The sequence below is a fragment of the Plasmodium berghei genome (genome assembly GCF_900002375.2).
Source record: "Plasmodium berghei ANKA genome assembly, chromosome: 9".
Classification (NCBI taxonomy): Eukaryota; Apicomplexa; class Aconoidasida; order Haemosporida; family Plasmodiidae; genus Plasmodium; species Plasmodium berghei.
Genome location: NC_036167.2, coordinates 1,407,123 through 1,429,492, shown reverse-complemented (window position 1 = coordinate 1,429,492; position 22,370 = coordinate 1,407,123). Strand labels below are relative to the sequence as shown.

The following is a 22,370-nucleotide window of genomic DNA, read 5'->3' as shown; positions in this document are numbered from 1 at the left end:
ATACACGTATTAATACACACACATATAATTGTATTATAATGCTATAAATAGTAACATACTTGCACATATACAAATATAATAAATTTAATAATTAAAAATAATAAATACTCTATTTATTAATTCGCACACAAATTAATTTAGATCTACATAAACATGTAGTAAATGAATATATAATTAAAATGAAATAAACTGAAAATTGTAAAGAATCTACTTTTTCATTTATTTTTCTTTTCTTACTATAATATGTTTCTCCTTAAAATTAAAATATATAAGCATGTAGTAACCTAAGTATATGTTTTTTTTTGTGATGTTACATATAAACTTAGATTGGAATACTTGCAAATATATATATATATAAGAATCCAATTTCATTAATGTAACCATAAAGCATGTATACTCGCTCTGTTTATTTTTTATGTATAAATCAATATATATTCATATACACGCATAATCTATATACATATATATATAAATATATATATACATACATATGTATATAAATATACACAAGTATATAATATATGTAGCTGTTTACGCACTAATAATTTTTATGCTTGAAATATTGTGATAATATTTTATAAAAATACATATAATTTGTTACAGTCTATACATGTATAATATATATATATATTAGAAATGCAAAAATATATATGTATAAATTTTATAAAATACATATTCTTTTTTCGTCATCTTTCATTTATTGGCTCCTTGGTATATTTCAAAATTCTCTATAAAAAATTGGAAAATCTTTCCTCCTTTTTATAATAAATTGTATTCATCTTTATATTTTCGATTTTGTTCTTTTTTTAAGTATTTTATATATAGAGAGTTAAATCAATGAACATATATATATATATATAATATATAAGCATATATATATGAATAAAAAAAACATATAAATATATATATGAATATTTGATTATTAACCATTTTACATATTTTATTAAATATATAAAGTAAATTATTATAAAAAAATATTTTTTTTCTTTGTTTTTATTTATTATATATAAAAATATATTCATATACTTTTACTTAATTTTGTAATATTCAAACGCGTGTATAAATGTTACAGGTATACACGTAAAAAGTACAATAATTAAATATAAGAAAAAATGCATGTAAAGAAAGTATTATATATATATATATATATAATATTAAATTTTTTGTGCACAAAACTTTTAAGTAAAAAATATTTTTTCTTTGACCTTTTTACGTTCTTTTTTATAAGCATAATAAATATGTACGTATATTTTTAAGATATATATAATTCATAATATGCTTTAATAAATTTATATACACAAAAAGCTACAGTGATAAATATATACATGCATACTATATATATATATATATTCACTAGGCTCTCAAAAAAAGTTACATAATAATGTTAAAAATTTGTAAGGAATACTTTGTATACCCCAAAAAAATACATATATTATATTAGATATATATATATGCAAACATTTTAGTATTTATATTTTTTTATGTACTCTTTATATAATAGCGTTTTAGTCACATTTTTATTAAAAAATTGTTTTTAAAATATATCACTAACTTTTTGTGTATGCTATTTTAAAATATTTACTTTAAATTAAAAAGGCTATGCATAAATATACTTTTGCATAATTGCATAATTTATGATTATTTGTTTTTTAATCTTAATTTATTTCTTATTATGTCATTTTAATGAAATTAAAAATCATACCCATAAAGGTTTAATTTATATACAATATCACCCAAATACAAAATTAAATACGTATAGTAAAATTCTCAGTGATAAGGCAGTAACCCTTATAGAGTATCCATGAATTACAACAGTTCCCGTGCCACGTTCTATATATTTTCATTATTTGGTATAATTAAGCTAATATTATATTTAAAAAAAGAAATATCTTTTAACAATATACAAATTAATTTATTTTTCATATAAAGTAAATTTAAACTATATATATATATATGTTATAAAAATAATTATACAATTTACTTGATTTTTATAAATAAATATCTATAGTTATCATATGAATACATAAATAATTTCTTAAGAATTGTAAACAAAAAGTTATATCTTAACATTATTACAAAACGATGCAATATATTTATTTTATATTGTGTATGTACACATAAATTAATTTATTGATTTGTTCATATTATTGGTATTACAAAAAAACAATGAAACATAAAACATTAACATAAGAATTCACATGAATTCAAATATATTATAAAAAATGATTATGAGCATATAAGACAACAACAAAAATACATATTAATATATTAAATGGACATATCTCTGCAGATAATACATTCTTTTATAAACTTTAAAAATAATATAATCGAAAGTCACATAATTAAACAAAATTATTTTTTATTAAAAATTATGTAATAAAATATTTTTATTTTTCTTCATAATCTGCTATTCCACCTTCTGTTATAGCAAATACGGCCTCGCCTTCAGGTAACACTGGAGAATCATAAATTTTGCAAATTCGACTTTCACCACGGCCTTTTCTTAAATACAATCTTGTTTGGCTTGCGTGCGCAATTATATTTCCGCCAATTGGAATTTTTTCGTGCCCTCCAAACATACTCATGGCATCAACTTTTGCAACAACTTGATTAGTTATTATTACTGCAACCCCATATATATCAGCTATTCGTTGTAGTCCTCTTAAAAATCGGCATAAATGTGATTGCCTATTAGCAAGTTCTCCTCTTCCTGTATATTCTGATCTGTATAAAGCGGTTGCTGAATCCACTATTAATAAAGCAAATCTTGTATCTGCCATCATTGCACTTGCATCTATTAATAATTCTGTTTGGTGATCACAATTATAGGCTTTAGCATATGCTATATTATTTAAGCAATCTGTTGGGTGCAAACCATACCTTTTAGCTATAGCTACAATACGTTCAGGTCGAAATGTTCCTTCTGTATCAATCCATAAGCATTTACCCTCACCTCCAGACTGTTCAATCGGCAATTGGCATGTTATAGCCAATGTATGGCAAAGCTGACTTTTTCCAGTACGAAACTCTCCAAATAATTCAGTAATTCCACCAGTTTCGATCCCTCCTTTTAATAAAGCATCTAACTGTTTTGATCCAGTTGTAAACTTTATTAAATTTTGTCGAGCATCATGGTAGTCTATTGCATTGCAAAAACCAGAATTACATAATTCTTTGCATGCCTTTTTTAATTTTTCTGCCTTTTGTTCACTTATACCTTTAATGGAACATAATGTACGCATAGGGGCGTATGCTACACATTCGACTGTTTGCAAACCGCCTTCTTTAAGTAATTCTAAATCTCTTTTAACAAATCCTTTTGCAAGCAATTGTTCTATTTTCAATGGTCCCGCATATAAATGTTCATCGACTTCTTCTGTAGTACTATTGTCACATGTTTGCGAAATTGTATCTTCTTTTGCGTTAGCTGATTTCATTGCAGGTATATTTAAAAATAAAATAATATAATATACTATAATATAATAACAATTTTTTCAATTTATATCTTGAATAGTAAAAAATACTTACACAAAGTTAAAAAATTAATTTATTTTTGTAGATTTATGGGTCTTTATTTTTGGTGTTTTATGGTATTCTCTGCATTTTTATTATTATCTTTAAAAATCGAAGAATTTAATTATTATGTGTATTATATTTATATTCATAAAACTATATGCCCACTTTTATAATAAAAAAATATTTATTTTTAATTCTCACCCAAATATATAATTTTAAATAAATAAGAAATAATTAAAATAATAAAAGTCATTACACACTAATATATATATATTCAAAGCTTATGGTCAAATAATTAAAATATTAAATAATATATTTTATATTGAAAACAAATATTTTTTCCTTTATTTTCATTATACTTTTTTATTTCCATGAAATAAAAAATAAACAAATTTTTATTATTTTGTATTTTTTTTTTTATTATGTAAAATAAAATAGCTACACATTTACACTTTTTATTAAAAAAATGACTTGGTCATATATTTTAAGATATTTTAGGGGGTAAAAAAAATATTAATAATAATTTAACAAAACATTTTTTAGTTTATTTTTTTATAACTTTAAAAGCATGTTTAGAAAAATAAAAAGCTTTGTATAAAATTAAAATACTGTATTCTGAAATATATCTAATAATATATTGTTTATATATTTTACAATATTTTTCTTTTTAATATAAGCCTAAACATTCACAAACTTACATACATATTTAATCAACTATATTAAAAAAAAAAACATGCTTTGGCATAAAAATAATATATATATATATTGAGGAAAGGCGACGGATAAATCCATAAAACATAAAATTTATTGTCATCAAAATTTATTTTCAAAAATGTCTTCTTACCGGCCATTCACGTCAAATTTGAAATTGCCCTCATTAACTGTAAAAAAGTAACATAAAAAAAATAAAATTAATGTTAAGATTATATATGAAGTAAAAACAAACAAATTATTGTATCAATTATTGATGTATGTTCTTAATAAATTTAATCGAATATATACGAGTTTTATGAAAAAATAAATATAATTTTATTCTTAATATTAATTACTATTTGTATGTGGGCCTTAATCTTAGCTATTTCCTTATTCCAATATGTTAATTTTCTATACAAGAAAAAGAGTTGTAAAATAAATGTCAAGCATATACACCTTATATAATACCCTAGTTTTATAAAAGCTATTACATACATATCTTGAGATAGCTAACATATTTTAATATAAGTCGCATATACATATAGATGGGCAAATATAAAAACAAATATGCATCAATAGCACGTATGACGTATGTATCGCTTTTTATTATTACTCCTCATAAATATTTATTTTCTTTTTTAAGAAAACTATAGCATTTTCAAGACTCATCTCTAGGTAAAATTCGTAGCCTATCTGGATAAAAATCTTATTTTTATCGAGTCTATTGAAAAAAAAAATATATATATATGGATCACGCTAGAATAATAATATATTGGTTATATATAATGCATGTGTATATGTGTGTGCATCCCTAAATACACCAGAATAAAAACAACACAAAGGGCTCATTTTAGTTAGTACTTACATGTCTGCATACACGTAACTATCACATCCTAGCTCTGTGATTGTCTCGATCTCTTTTTGATCTTTCATTTCGATGAGTAATTTCAAATTTGCCACTAAAATTTCCCTATAAATTAGTAATATTACAAATCAGTTTTTTTAAAAAAAATATAGGATAATTTTTATAAAATATTATAATTCATTTAATAAAATTAGTATGCTTGTATAATTTAATCGTAATTCCATTCATTATTCAAAAAGTGGGTATTTCAAACTATCTTAAAGTATTTTTCTTTTTATAAATGCATACAAATAGGAAAATGAAGATATGCAAAAAATGGTATAGAAAAAAATTATCTTCTATGCATTATTATGTATATTTTTTACTAACATATCAAAAATGTCTTGCAATATTTCATCCCTTTTTTTTTGTCGTTCTTTAAGGTGTTCATGTAAAACATCATCAATAAAACTTTCACTTTTCAGAATAATTTTTTGAAAATCTTCTTTAGTTTGCTCATTTATAGCTGCATTCCCTAACACGCCATACAAATTCATTTTTTATTATTTTTACTTTAAGTTGTAACTAATAAAAAACATATTTTTTGATACTACAAAAAAAACAGTAATTGGCTAAGTAATTAAAATTCTAATTTGTTTTGTAGATAATATATTTTGTTGTATTTGGTTAGGTGTAGAAGTTACAATAAACTTTTATATATTTATTATTTATTTCGATAAAGTAATAATATCATTAAATAAATTTATGATTAATTTAATTATATTTTCCCTTTACGATCGAACAATTTTATTCTTTATTTTATTATAACCCCTTATTTTGAAAAAATACATATTAAAAAAATCAACTAAATTTGGTGTAATTATATCCCGAAATATTTATTACATAAAAAAAAAATACGAAAAAATTAAAAAAGACCATTTAAAATATATCATATGAAAATAAACAATGAAGATATACATAAAAGCACCAATAACAGTAAGTATAAAGAAAATTAAGGAAAATAATACGAATATATATTTTTTAATTATGAAAAAAGGAATTTTTGCCACGAAAAAAAAAAATAAATATTAATAAAATTGGAATTGTAAAAATAAGTTATACCTTTCTTTACAATTTCCACAAAATATAAATATTTTTTTTTTTGGAGAGGAAAACTAATTTTCCAGCCATTCAAACAGCACGAAAAGTATCTTCTCATATATTTCATTTTGCGCACCGAAAATTTTCAAGTTATTTTTAATAGCTATAATTTTGTTCTTATATATAGAACAATTTTTCTTTATAATATCATAATTGTTTTTTGTATCTTGTAAAGTGTGAGCATTTTTAACAGCATTTTGAAATTTTAATAATTCTTGAAATCGATGTTTTTTTTCGAAAGTTAAAACCTTTAATACAACATGAAATATATTATATTGTTGATTTAAATTTTGTATACAAGATTCTTGTTCCTGTATTTGGTTGATTAAATTTTCATAGGATTGTGTAATTTGCTCAAAATGAGTATATAAATTTTGTCTTTTTTTTTTCTTCGTTTTAATATTTTTTTTTATCATTGAAATTTCATGTTGTATTTTAAAAGAAACATTAACACCATTTTCAAAATTTTTTTGAAAAAGTTCTTTTTTATCATCAAGATCATTTCTTTTATTTAATGCTAGTTTTATATTTGCCAAAATACTATTTTGTTTTTTTTTAATATTTTCTATAAACTCATTTTTGTGTTGTATTTGTTTTTTCAAATATATAATATCTTTATTTTCTTCATATTGCTTTATTATCTCTTGGAGTTTTTTTTTTTCATGGATTTTATTTTCAAAAATAAGAATTTGGTTTTCATAATCTAATAAATTTTGTTGGTATTTGTCTTTGTCCTTTTTTAATTTAAATATATCATTTTTTAATTTATTTTGAATATTTTTATATTTTTCTTTTTTTATATTTGCATTCTCATTCCATTTTAATATATCATTATTTATTTTGTTTACTTTTTCGAGCATATCATTATTTTTACATTCAAATCGTTCTAGTTGTAATCGAATGTGTAAAATATTTTTATTTATTTTTTTAACTGAACTTTGTAAGTTGTTAAAATTTTCTTCAAGTTCACATTTTTTTTGTCCTAAAATTAAGTATAAATCATTTCCTTTTAAAATTTCTTCGTTAATTTGGTTATTTTCATTTTGTATTTTTATCATTTCTGATTGTTTTAAAAACCAATCTTTTTCTAATATTCTACTTTTTTTTAATATTTCACTAATTTCTTTATTCAATTTTTGTATTTTAATTTCAAGAGTTATTGGTACTGTGCTAGTGAACCCACTTCCCAAATTATTATTCCCGTCTAAATTTTTTTTATTCATTTTTTTATCCAATTCTTCATTTAATCTGTCTACTTCTGTTTGTTTATTTTCAATTATATAATGATTTTTTTTAATAACATACTCATATTGTGTTAGTAAATTATTTTTTTCATTAAACTCTTTATTCAGTTTATTTCTTTTGTTTTGCATATTTTCAATTTTTGTATTTTCCAAAATTTGTTGTATTTTTATTCTAATAATCAAATTTTTATAATTTGCAATTTCATTTTCTTTTTTAATAATATCTTCCTTAACATTTTTTATATCATGTTTTGTTTTAGAACAAAAATGGCTAGTTTTTATTTTTTCTGTGTACATAGAAATGATGTTATCTACTTCTTTATTAATGTTATTTTTCATTTCTTTTATTTTATTTTCGTTATTTTGGATATTTTTATTTATATTTTTAATTTTTTCATTTAAATTTTCACATTTTGTTTGTTCATTTTGTATATTAATTTTTATTTTATCATTAAAATTGGAAATATTTTCTACACATTTGTTTAATTCTTTTTTATTTTTTTCAATTTTATGGATTTTTTTTTTTAATATTTTTAACTCGATAATCAAATTTTCTCTTTTCTCTTTTTCTACATTATTTTCCTTTTTCACTTGTTCATTACTTTTTTCTAGTTCTAACACATTTATTTTTAATATATTTAACTTTTTATGAATTTCATCAATTATTTCATCTCTTTTCTTCATATTATTAATTGAATCATTCAGCATTTTTATAATATTATTTTTATTTTTTTGTATAATTTCGCGTTCTCTTTTTTCATCATTAATTAAAACTTGTAAATTTTTTAATTCTGTTTCGCTATTTTTTTGAAGATCCCTTTTAATATTAATATATGTTTGTATTTCATTTATTTCATGATTCATTTTGTTAATTATATTTTCTCGTTTATTTATTTTGATTTCTTTTATTTTATCTCGGCCTTCTTGAGATAAAATAACATTTTCATTTACTTTAGTTTTATCATAGATATTTTCATAATATTTCTTCAAATTATTCAATTCCAAAAGATTATTATTAAATTTGTTGTATATTTCGGCATAATAGTTTATTTCTTTTTTTAAGGACATCATTTCATTGTTATATTCCATGTTCATTTTTTTGTTTTCATTTATTTTTTTGGTTTTGTCTGATTTTATATTTTTTATAGAATTTATTAATTCCTTTTCTCTTTTTTCTAAATCATCATTTTCTTTATTTATTCGAAATAATTCCAATCCTAAATTATTAACATTTTCTTCAAGCTTATTTTTTTCGTATATTTTTACCCTTAGTTTTTCATCCAACAATTTTCTTTTTTTAACTAGTTGATTATATAGTATATCTTTTAGTTTGCTAAGTTTACTACTATTTAAAATTTTTTTTTCTTTTTCTTTTAAATTATTAAATATTTCTGATTTATTTTCATTATTATCATTATCTTCAATTCCCTCAGTCTTAGATGAACTACTATTTATAGTATCTTCAAATTTATCTGTACTTTCTCTTTTTCTTATTTGTTCATCTATTTCCCATTGTTTTATATTTTCATATTTTTCATCCATGAATGATTTTATATTTATATATTGTGTTTTTTCATAATTATTTTCTTCATTTTTATTACCCTCTATAATTACATTACCCTTATTTGGATATATAGTTACATATTTTTCCTTGTTATTTTCTTTCATATTATAAATGTCTACATTTACGTTTTCTTTTTTTTTTAAGAATTTTATTGGATTCTTATTTTCTTTATCTACAACTTTAATTATTTTGTCGCATGCATTTTTTGATTCATTATGTTTTTTTTCCTTTTCGATTTTTTTATCTATCTTTATATCATATATATTTTCCATATTTTTTCTTATCGACAAATTATGTTTTGAAAATTTAATATATAGACAAAAAATTATGAATTTCTCTATTTTTTTTATCAAATTTGAATCATTTTTTTTTACACAAAAATATAAAAATAAAGTGTATAAAAAAGACATACAATTTAAATCAAGTAAAAATTAAATAAATAAACTACTAAATTCTTATATTTATAAAATTATATTATATTTTTATAGAATGCATATTACCTACATAATCAAAATGGTTATAATAACACAAAAAATACGAAATATCTCAATTTTATTTTTTTTTTGTACATTCTAGGAATAAATTACTAAAAAATATATATTTATATGAAAATTCATAATTGCATATTAAATGTTTTTACATATATATTTTCCCTTGAAAATAATTTAGACAAAAAAAGAAATATAGAGAGAGGAACTGCTATACGGGAAATATACATAGCATCACATTTTGAGAAAATACTTAGTTCCACTTTAAAAATCAAAGAAATAATGTTCCAAAAAAAACTCCTTTATAAATTAGAGGATTTATCATAGATATATTATATAAATGTATACATTAATATACAATATAAATAATTAAAATTCACACTTAATTTTATTGATTTATTTAGTTTATTTTTAGTAGACATGTAAAATATATACATATATATAATATACATCCCCGCGATCCATCCTATAATCCTTTTGATTTAATCATAATAATTTAAAAACATATAAATCCTATTATTCTTATTTTTTTTTCAAGTTATACATTTCTTATTTTTATTATTCTGGTTTTAGCTTAAGAGGAAAATGACAGTATAGAAAATATAATTAATTTTTTTTTTTATAAATGTCTTTCTCTAAATAATAAATAAAATTTTCAAATAATAATTTTAAAACATATATGATTAATTATATAAAAATTAGCTAATTTTTTATACTAAATTAAGGATAAATATTTTCCATAAGTACCACATTAATATTATTTTTTTTGTTGCTCATTTTTTATTCGTTCGAGAATGAAAAAAAAAATTCGATCAAACAAATTGCATGTTTTCATTATTCTCATATTTTTTGCAACCAAATATGTATATTAGATAGTTTTAAAAAGGAGGTTATGCATATTTATGTGTGTGAATCGAAATTTCCAGAAAAAAAAATAGAAAGCTCAATTAGTATACTATACAAATATAGGATATGCATAAATATATTACCACACTTATTTGCTAATTAAAATTTGCATATTATTACACCATGGTATATCTCATAAATTTTTATGATAAAAATATGTCAGTAAATAATGTATTAAATATATATATACTGAACAAATCTTTGATAAATAATATATTTAGTTCTCAATTTGTGTTTAATACATTATTTACCCTAAAAGCTAAAACTTGCGTAAGGTGGCAGTCAAAAATAGTAAAAATTCGTAAAAAATTAATAGTATCAAATAATAACAATTTCGATATAATAAACTTTTTTATGCTTTTATTTTTTGCATAACAACGTCATAAATGGCGCATAATGAGCAAAACAAGTTTTCAAAATACAAATATGGTTTACTGGTGCTAATTTATTTATTTGAATATTCTTTATTATATTTTTTATTATATTTTTTTATTTATTTGTTTATTTCGTAATTCATGTTTCGAAAATATTCGTGTAGTTTTTACCATTTTAAGATTTTGTTCAGCCTAGCCATAAAAATATTAGCAAGCATTCATTTTGGATATTATTTTTTTTTTTTAATTTTATTATATTATTATTTTACCCATGTTACGACTTTTTTATTCTTATTCTTATATATTTTTTTTTGTTTTTTCAAATATTACGAATTTTGAAAGGGAATTGCTTAAAAAATAAATTATTTAATAAATTTATTTACATATTAAACAATTTAAAATACAGCTCATAATCAAATATAGGAAAAGAATAATAAAGTGATAAAATATAATATATTATTTATATTGATATAATTAAATATATATATATATATATATATAGGGCATGAAAAATGTTAGGCTGATGATATAGCCTACCAATTGAAATACCATATATAATAATATTAAATTCGAAAAAATATATTTATAATATTTATACACCTATATATGGGCCTTAAATAAAAAAACAACATCCTATACAAAATTATGCAATTAAATAATTGATATATAAATTATAAAATCGTTTTTAAAAAAATATTATAAATAAAAGTTTGCCAGCCCAACTGTATATATATAATACATATATCTGTTTGACTATTTGCTGAATAAATTACTGCAAGTTCGATGTATTTTAGAATATGCATCACATCCAACTAATGAAATAATTTTGAAACATATTATATTAAAAATTTAGTTCTAGAAAATATACCAAAATGCATATTCATAAATTAAAAGCTAAGATAAAAAAGAAAAATCAGGAAAAATACCTGACAAAAAAAAAAATACAAAAAAAACTGTTTTTAAACGAATCCGAATTTCGAAGACTTTGCATATTTAAAGGTATATATCCAAAAGATTATAAAGATATACCATTAAAATTGAGAAATAAATTTTATAAAAATAAAGTATATTACACAAGAAATGATTATAAAAAATTAAGTAATGAAAAAATTATACAAGATTTTCGAAAAATAAAAACTAGTTTAAAAAGATATAAAAAATATAAACTAGCATTAGAAGACAATGAAAGATGTAAAAATATTATTAAAAATTTTCCAAAATATAAATTAGATCATATAATTAAAGAAAGATTTCCTATACTAGTATATGCAGTTGAACAATTGAACGATGCGTTAACTGCTATAATTGCTTATTCATTTTTGCCATCAAATGAAAATATAGGAATTAAAAATAATTTAATTAATCAAAGTATAATATTAAGAAATCAGTTTCATTATTATGCCTATAAAACAAATAAAATTAAAAAGGGTTTTATAAGTGTAAAAGGGTATTATTTACAAGCAGAAATTTTACAAAAAAAAATTACTTGGCTCATACCTCATATATTTACTCCATATTTTGATAAATCTATTGATTTTAAAATCATAACAAATTTTATAGAATATTATGTAACTCTTTTAAGATTCATTCTATACAAATTGTATAGGTTGGATGGTTTGGATTTTCCTCCAAAAGAATATATAGACCTTAAAAATGAAAAACTAAACCATTTGTCTTATGATAAAAATTTTATCACAAAAGAGATTTCCAACGAATTAGAAACTAAAGAGTTTACAGAAAATAATATAATAGAACAAAACACAATCGAAGAAAATGAGATAAAAACGAAAAAAAATGAAACAGAAAACTTTGAACAAAATAATCAAGAAAATGAAATAGATAAACCCTCTATAAGTAGTGAAAAAGAAAAAAAAAACACAATTGAAATGAAACAAATAGAACATGATATTATTAACAATGATAATACTAAAAGTGTTAAAAATCTTTTTAAAAATCATATTTTTTATATACATAGTAATATGCCTTTTGATGTTTTGTCAATTATTATATTATCATGCGGTGGAACCATTTGTTGGAACTCTTTATATTCTCCATATAAATATGAAGACAAAAGTATAACACATGAAATATTAGAAGTTAGTGAAGAAAATAAAAATATGGATATTCAACATTCTAATAAAATAAACAATATAAATGAATATACATATAAAAGAAGTTTTATACAACCACAATATATATTTGACTGCTTAAATTCAAACATGATATTATCTTGTGAAGATTATAATATTAATAAAACGCTACCTGTGCATTTATCACCTTTTATTGATGATGATAATTATAAAGATTTAGTAAAAAAAGATGAGTATACTATAAATAAAATGTTAAGTGAAGATCCACAATATAACAAAAATATTCAAAAAAATAAAATAAGCTCAGAAAATAAATACAATAGTTATAATGACAATGAAAATGATATGTCAGAAGATGAATATAATAATGCTATTCGACAAAAATTGCGGAATGATGCATTAAATAATCAAATGGAAGTGGAAAACGAAAATAATTATAATCCTCAAAATAGCATAAAACAAGAAAATGATTTATTAAATGTAAAAAAAATAAATAATCAAGAAAACATAAAACGAAATAAACTTGCTTTGAGCAAAAAGAAGAGAAAATTGTATAATAAAATTGAACAGGCAGAAAACAGACAAAAATTAACTATAGAAAAATTTATAAAAAAAAGCAAAAATAAAAAATCGTCAAAGTAATTACAAATATAATTATTTATCTGCAATAAAAAAAATAGCTAGCTACTCAACTAGCCAATTGCAAAAAAAAATACTTTCTAATTTTTTTTTCATTGTACAACCCACTATTGTGTAGGTGTAAGGATCATTTATTAATATTTATAAAAATGTAATAAAATATTGCTATTTTTTATATTAATATTTTATTTTTTTAATTAAAAATCGTTTGATTCGTGATATAATCAAAACAGCGCGTGGAGAATAACTGTTTCATTTTTCCAATATATTTCCAATAAGCATGCATATATATATTTGTTTACTTACATGTAATGTTTCACATATTAAACAGCGACAAAACACAGTAGTATTTTCACTTAAAATCTTTTGTTTTATATTTTTATTACCTTATACTCATTTATTTATTATTTTTTATATTTTTTTCATTTATTCTATAAATTTTGTATCATTTTTAATTAACTTAAGCACGCTGTGTTAAAATAACAAAATTAAAAAAATTAAATTATATATACAATATTTCTGACATCATTTCTTCAAATAAGTAAACCTATTCACACATAATAGCAAATGTGTTTATAACTTTTTAAGCTTAAATAAGAGAAACAAAATTTAAGTTAAAATTATAATTTACTCTCAAAAAAGCAGTACATTGTTAGACTGATAAGTTACTGTTGTGATAAATTTATTAAAATATAATTACAAATATATTAGTTTATTTTTTAATGCTGACATAAGTATTAGTAAATAAATACAAATGCTTTAAAGCGATAAGTAAAATTAGGACAAAATACGCAAACAAACGCATAAGAAAAATAAATATATAATAATAGAGAACAAAGACAGAACATCGCATGACAATAACATGAATAAAGATAATATAAAAGACAAAATATAACGCCAAATGGTATGCAAACAGATAAGTGTGTATGCCCACTTTATTTATAAATATATTCATATAATACTCAGTACATACAATAATTTCATTTAGCGGATAAATAAATATATATACATGCATTATATTATTTTTTTAACTTAAGTCATGATTAAAAACAAAAAATAACACAACTTTTATAATCTCCGTTTTTAACTAGAAATTAGAATGTTATTTCTAACAAATTAACAACTGATATTTAGTAAAATAAACTTTTATTACTTGATTCTAAATAGCTTAAACAATTTTTTCTGTGCTTTTTTTTCACTGAAAAATCTTTAATATGATAATATTGCAATATCCCAGATACAAAAAATAAATTTCTTTACAATCATTATTCATCATATCCCCTAAAAAAAAATTAATTTATATTATAAATTATGCATATATTTATTTATTCAATTTATGAATATATTTTTGAACATTGGCAGAGCCTCTAAAATTGCTCACCACATGAAAATTAATGAATGTAAATTAAAAATTTCTAGCATACTTATTTGAGAATCCTAATGAGTTTGATAAAATCCTAGAAGCATTTAATGATTGTTTGGCATCCATAATATTGTTATTATACGAATTCATAATTAACGAATTAGAAGGATAGTTTATTGCGTTTTTTGATGGACTATTATGATTATTTCCATTATTTTCTACACTTAAGCTTGATCTGATTAAATCAATTGTATTAAAGGCATCATCATTCTTATCGTTGTCAATAAAAAAATTTATATTATCACTATCTACTCTTAAATAATTATCTCTATCTAACATGTTATCAACTCCATTATTCCCCTTATTATTAATGTCCATATGATTTGATTTATTCATTTTTTTTTCACTATCACCTATTAATCCTTTTCCCATAGAATTAGTTAATTTACTATTCATTAAACATGCAGTGTCGTCATCTTCATCGTCATTTGAATATAGCAAATCCTCATCGATTAATTTCCCATCTTTAGTATAACGAATAGAATCATCGCTATTTGAATTTTTTCCTCCTTTAATATTAATACTTTTTCCATTACTTTTTGATAAATTATTAGAAACAATATTACTTTTTTTCTTTCCTTTTTTAGCATCTGCATTTTTTAAATCAGTATGATGTTTATATTCTTTTTCCCATTCAGTTCTTTTTAATATTGATAATTTTCTTGCCTCATTATAACCGTATTTGCTTACACTAAAACTTGTAAATAATCTTTTATTGTTAGCTATTTGAAAGTAAGCATTCCATTTACCTACGCCTCTTGGTGATTTCGAAAAATATACTCCTTTTACTTTATCATCGTTTGGATTTACACCCGCTGGCATTTCATATTTTAATTTTCCATTTGCATAATTTGCATTATTTACAGAGGAAACTATAGTTGATTGTTTTAAAATTTTACCACCTTTATTATTATAACTTCCATTATTATTGGCAAAATTATTATTATTACCTGAAGATACATTTTTATTCATATCTAACCTTCTAGTTTTATAACTGTTTCCATTTTCTCCTTCACCATTAATATTTTCTGATCTACCTCCACCTATACTCATAATAAGATCATTGTTGTCGTTATTACTTAAAGATAGTTCAGATCCATCAACACTTATTTTCGAATTATAATCAGTATTATAATCATAATTATTATTTTTTTTAGCATTATAATTGTATCTATATCCCACACCATTTAGATTGTTCGAGTTATTATTATTTCCATTATTATTGTTAATGTTGTTTATAATGTTACCATGTTGTAATGAATTCTCAAGAAGATTACTCGAATTATTTGTGCTCATAATAAAATCATACAAAGCATTTGAACTTATATATTCTGAACCATTTTTAAATCCTGATAACTCATTATTTCCTTTTTTATTTAAACTTTCTTGTGATAAATTTAATAAGTCTTTATAACTCTTCACATTATTTAAAGCATTGTTTTTGTATGAACTATTTTTTCGAGAATTGTAACCGTGCCCACCATTATTAATATTATCATTCACTCCTATATCATTCATATCTTTTTTCCTTAAAAAGTCTTTACCATTATTATTAATATTATCAGCATTCATGTTGTTATTTCCATTTCCGTTTTTGTTATTATATCCATTATCTTTTTTATTTTCGATAAAATTTAATTTAAGTTTCTTTAAAACGTTACTATTACGTAATAAGTAGTTCAAATCATTGTAAGAATTATTATCATTATTAATATTATTTACCTTAGATGAAGGATATAAATAATCTTGTTTTCTTTTTTTCGATAACATATTTTGAATAATGTTTGATAAAAAGCTATAATTATTTTCATTTCCATTTGTTTCACCTTGATCTTTATCAAACTTCACATAATTATCTCTTTCGTTATAATTGCTATCTTCTGTGAATCGACAGTCATCCATATACTTGTTTAAATCAGTGTTTCTATCATATTCTATTTTATGCTTATTTTCAAAATATCCTTTTATGTCCTTCACATATATATCTTCGTTTGATCTATCATGATGATGATCCTTTTCCTGTAAAAAAATGAAAGAAATGCATATATATATATCATGTATGCACACAGCGAAAGAAGAACAAGAGCTATTGAAATAACCATGGTTCTTTATCTCAATCTCTCTCTCTCTCTCTCTCTCTCTATATATATATATATATATATATATATATATATATATGCACGTGATCATATGATGGAACATACCTCTAAACTACCAGACGTGTTTAATCGAGAGTAGAAAGATTTTAAAATGTTGAGGTCAATTGGGTTTATATCTGTGTCTTTTGGACGCATTTTCTCATTTTTGCACATATTTGCATACTCAGATAGAAGCATTTTAAAATGCTTAATGGTATTTATATTATTGTTGCCATTATGATTATTGAAATCAGTCGCGCCAGTTGAATAACTACATGCACTATACATATTATCACTATCCTTTGAATTCATCTTATTGAAATTTTTATATTTTTCAACTACTTTTTCGGCTTCTTGTATATAATTATTATTATAATCGTTAAAAGAGTTATAATCAATACTAACATTTAATTTGTTTAAAATATTTTGATTTGAATAATTGTTTTTTTTTGTTTTGGAATTTGAAACATTAGAAGATGAATTATAATTGTTATTCACATTGCTTAAGCTAGAATGCCCATTTCTGTTATTATGCTGATGGTTATTTAATAATCCATTTTTGTTATTTCCATTATTATTGTTTAAGTAATTATATAAAAGGTTGTTAGCATAATTTGTTGGTAAAGAGTCAGCACAACCATAATTGTTCAAATTGTCATGATTACATCCACAACTGTTTCTAACACCACCATAATTATTATCACTATTATGATTGCAATGTAATAAGTCTTTTCCTTTTTTAAAATCATCAAATCCGTGAGTACTATCATTAAAACTTTGTATATTATTTTTATATCCACTGTTGTATAAAGATAAAATAGTGGATGATTTTTCATCTGTATTATTTTGACTATTCAAATAGTAGGACGTACTAAAATATGGATTCCTTAATGCTAATTCATGCATTTCATCAACAATTTCTTTTGTTAATTTTTTTTCAACTTCTTCTATTATTCGTTTATGTAATTCAGTCTTATCAAGTATTGCATTTGTAGTACTACTAGCGTTATGATCCTTATCTGATGATATATCTTCCTTATTTTGTAACATTTTAAAATGTTTTATTATTTCTAATTCTTCAATACACTCTATTAGAGAATACATAAATATACTTTTTATAGAACATATTTTAATGTTAGAAAAACAGCATAAATATATTTCTAAATTATTAGGTTCAACATTATTTAATATATTAATAAAATGATATTCAAATGATTTATTAGTTTCACTCCAAGCTGTAATTAATCTTTTTAAAATTCTCAAATAGCTTAAGCATATTACTTTGACTTTTTTTATGTATTCATTTTTATTTATCGATTCTTTCATACTAATGTTATTATCAACGAAACATCGATGATGGTCGCAATTGTTATGATCTCGATGGTTGTTATTGCAATGAATTTTATTATTCATATTTCCATTGTAATTATTTACATCATTGCATGACATATTATTATTATTATTATATCCCATCATTGAATATGTATATTTATCTATTAAATCCTTTCTCTCATCATTATAACATTTTCTTAATGAGAAATTTAATCCACTATCATTATTATCATTATTTTTTATATTCAATATATTATCCATCAATGCAAGTGCTTTATTTTGATTTATTGATCCATTTTCTGCATTTGTTTTTTTTGACATTATTCCTTTTATTAAATATTCTTTTAATTTTATATTATTTTCATTATCATCATTATTTATATTATCTATATCATCATTGCCCATATTATTTCCAGATTCCTTTTCTTGAAATACAAATTTTTCATATTTATCTTTTTTTTTATCATATCCACAATCCTCATTAGGATTTGCATAATTTTCATCAAAATTTTCTTTAGAATTTTCTTCATAACGTAATTTTTTTAAATAAACTATTCTATCTTCATGTTCACAAACATTATCGTTACTATTATTATTACTACTTTCGTTATTATGAATATCACTATGATCACTGTGTTCGCTAGTATTAGCACTATTTGTAGTGTTGTTAATCATATCATTAACAACTTTTCCATTCCCTATTGGATTGTTAATATTTTTACTATTATTCACATTTTCACTAAAATGCGATTTTTTATTAATTCTTGATTTCATATATATATTTTTTTCGTCAGGGACATATATAGACCCGTTTTCGTCATCTTCTGTTCCTTCTTTTAATTGTTCATTTTCAAGATTTTTTTTAATATTTAAATAATATTTATCATCATTATCATCGTTATTGAAATTATCTTTGTTTTCATTATTTTGTCTTTTTTCAAGCGCTTCCATTTTTATTGATTCAAAACTAGCACTGTCATTAATGTTATCATATTTTCTATTTAACACTTTTGTGATGTCTTTATTTGGATGTTCTTCATTATTACATTCATCACTTTCAGTTATTTGTTTAAAGTTTTCATCATCATTTGAAAGTGTAACTGCCTTTGCAATGTTATTAAATGATCTACCATTAACACTTTCTATACTCTCAATATTAATAAGGTGTGGAGTTGTTGTTCTACTAATTGGATAGTTATTATTTTGTTGGTCTGAATATTTTGCATAATTATCAATTTTACTTAAGGATTCCTCAGTATATGTGATTTTTTCATAATTTGTATTTTCGCCTTTTTCTTTCTCATCCGCTTGGATTAATTTTTTATTGGTATTAGAACTAGACCTTAATGTAAACATTGTTATTAAGTTAAATTCGGAGATAAATATAAATAAATGAATAAATGAATAAATAAATAAATAAATAAATAAATAAATGAATAAATAAATAAATAAATAAATAAATGAATAAATGAATACATATAATAAATACAATATATATATATATATATATATATATATATATATATATATATATATATGCCATAAATATTGTGCACACACACAATATATTTTATATTCACATACAAAATATGCAATATAAGAAAATGTATGAGAATACACAATGAAGTAAATCGCTTATTAAAAAAAACCTGAGTACAAATAGAAATTTATAATATTATGCAACTCTAGGTATACACTTAAAAAATAATATTCATTAAAACAATACATGTATGTATACATATATATGCATATTATAACGTCTATTTTTTTCTACATAAGCAAATATATATATATATATATGTTATTAATAATTATTTTTATAAAGTATATGCGTGTATACACAATGTATACAATAATATATTTTTTTATAAAGTCTATGTTTTAAAAATAAAATAAATAATAAATAAATAAATAAAAATATAAATATAAATAAATAAATAAATATATATATATATATATATATATATATTATGCATGCACATGCTTATATAATTATTTCCAAGCATTAAAAAAATGACATATATATATGCATATATAAAAATATTTAAAATATATATATATATGTTCTTAATTTGTATATTATAAATAAATAAAAATACATATAACCAATTTAAAAATATTATAGCTTGAAAAAAAAATACATATTTTTTTTTTTTTTTCTTAAATAGCTAAAAAATATAAAACAAAAAAAAATATATTAACATAAAATAATACAACAATAACGAGGGTCATATAATAAAATTGACATACATATAATAATATATATGAAAATGCCTAAATTTAAAAATACGATAAAAATATGTATAAAATTATGACAATTATATAAAAAATAAAAATAACTTGTATGTATATATTTATTATAGAAATTTACAACTGTGCATACATAAGCTTATATGCAACAATTTGGTTTGTTCTACAACACTCTTAAAAAATTACCAGTTGATCAATTATAACAATTAAAATAATGCCATGTATTTACATATAAATATTTTATTTACATAAGCATGCGCATATAAATATATTTGTATATATCTATATATTGACATACATTTCGTTGAATGCGCATACATATTTTGTATTTTAATAATTGCGGAACAAAGTGTTATAATACATATGAATATATATACAAGTAAATTAAATAAAGTCAAACTGAAAATGATAGGTTTAACTTCATTATAGTTTATACACATTTAATGTATATATTTAAATCACATTTTTCTCAATATAATTATAAGCTTATTATACAAAATTTTCATTTATTTTCCATGTGATTTTTAATTGAATACAAAAAAATACATATATACTGTGTATATATATCTAATATTTTACTATTCTTTAATAATATACTTTAAAAAAATGTAAGATTCGGTTTATAATATTACATCATTATGAATGTATATAGATAGTATAATAAATAGTATATATATAATATGTGTTTTTTTGTAGATATAATAATATTAAATAGATTTGTAGAGCAAAAAATCTATTACTATTATTATCTATATTAGCAAAAGAATAATAAAATATATATATGACTTAAAAAATATGACAAAATGTAAAGAATAAATTATAAAACATAAATGCCATAAAGATTAGGAGAGTATATATATAGTAAACTGTATTCATATGCCAACAAAAATATAAAATAAAAAATAGCCTTACATTATATTAATATCGATTTTTCATGTATTTATTTATAAATATGGCATAAATAAATATTATTATGTATATTATTAATAAATATTTTTTTTTACTACAATATACAACTTTATTTTATTTTCATAAATTATGTGCATACATATATTATATTAAGCACATTTTCACAACAAAAATATTATTGTAGAAAAAAATATATTATCTTTGTATAACTATTTGATACTAAAAAAAAAATAATAATTGAAAAAAAATGTAAAATATGTTATATAGATAGATACATAGAGAAATACTTATTTTAAAAAATGTAAATAAAAATAAAAAATAAAAATAATACATGTAGCTATGCATTGCATAATAAGAAAGGGATATATATAATGCATTTAATTATTTACATGCCAAATAAAAATATGCAAACTTATATTTTTTATTTATTTTATTATGTAACTAAATCATAAAATGCACAATTATAAAAATAAAAAAGCGTATAATATATATATAATAACATCAAAATTATTATCTCATCGGTATCCAATTTCATAAAAACAAAAAGTTTAATAAATGTAAATTAATAAAAATTCAGATAAAAATTATAAATAAAAAACAATATTTATACATTATGCATGTTTCTATACTACAAATAATTATTCATTCATATACATAAGATAAAATATGTATCTATAAGCATATTTTATATTATAAATATAGCATATCACTTTAATAAAAATATATTATAGGGATACCTTATTTATAACGTGGCATATGCATACATATCAGTATTTAGAGAAGTAGTATATATATAATA

General features: G+C 20.8%; 5 protein-coding genes across 5 annotated transcripts; 1 reads left to right on the top strand and 4 right to left on the bottom strand.

The window, feature by feature from the left end:
- Positions 1-2,387: 2,387 nt before the first annotated feature.
- On the bottom strand, positions 2,388-3,437 carry PBANKA_0939500 (DNA repair protein RAD51; the record flags this gene model as incomplete). Its single annotated transcript, XM_034565007.1, has 1 exon — positions 2,388-3,437. One exon carries the CDS (start codon positions 3,435-3,437, stop codon positions 2,388-2,390), a length of 1,050 nt encoding a protein of 349 aa, XP_034421747.1.
- A 930-nt stretch (positions 3,438-4,367) lies between these two features.
- Positions 4,368-5,610, bottom strand: PBANKA_0939400 (prefoldin, putative; the record flags this gene model as incomplete). The annotated part of the gene is made up of 5 exons (XM_034565006.1): positions 4,368-4,397; positions 4,566-4,620; positions 4,823-4,930; positions 5,075-5,179; positions 5,444-5,610. 5 exons carry the CDS (start codon positions 5,608-5,610, stop codon positions 4,368-4,370), a joined length of 465 nt encoding a protein of 154 aa, XP_034421746.1.
- A 618-nt stretch (positions 5,611-6,228) lies between these two features.
- On the bottom strand, positions 6,229-9,432 carry PBANKA_0939300 (conserved Plasmodium protein, unknown function; the record flags this gene model as incomplete). The annotated part of the gene is made up of 1 exon (XM_034565005.1): positions 6,229-9,432. One exon carries the CDS (start codon positions 9,430-9,432, stop codon positions 6,229-6,231), a length of 3,204 nt encoding a protein of 1,067 aa, XP_034421745.1.
- A 2,230-nt stretch (positions 9,433-11,662) lies between these two features.
- Positions 11,663-13,522, top strand: PBANKA_0939200 (pescadillo homolog, putative; the record flags this gene model as incomplete). Its single annotated transcript, XM_034565004.1, has 1 exon — positions 11,663-13,522. The coding sequence occupies one exon, from the start codon at positions 11,663-11,665 to the stop codon at positions 13,520-13,522; it is 1,860 nt and encodes a 619-aa protein (XP_034421744.1).
- A 1,262-nt stretch (positions 13,523-14,784) lies between these two features.
- PBANKA_0939100 (AP2 domain transcription factor, putative) lies at positions 14,785-19,768 on the bottom strand (the record flags this gene model as incomplete). The annotated part of the gene is made up of 3 exons (XM_034565003.1): positions 14,785-14,800; positions 14,944-16,961; positions 17,147-19,768. The coding sequence occupies 3 exons, from the start codon at positions 19,766-19,768 to the stop codon at positions 14,785-14,787; spliced, it is 4,656 nt and encodes a 1,551-aa protein (XP_034421743.1).
- Between the last annotated feature and the right edge of the window lie 2,602 nt (positions 19,769-22,370).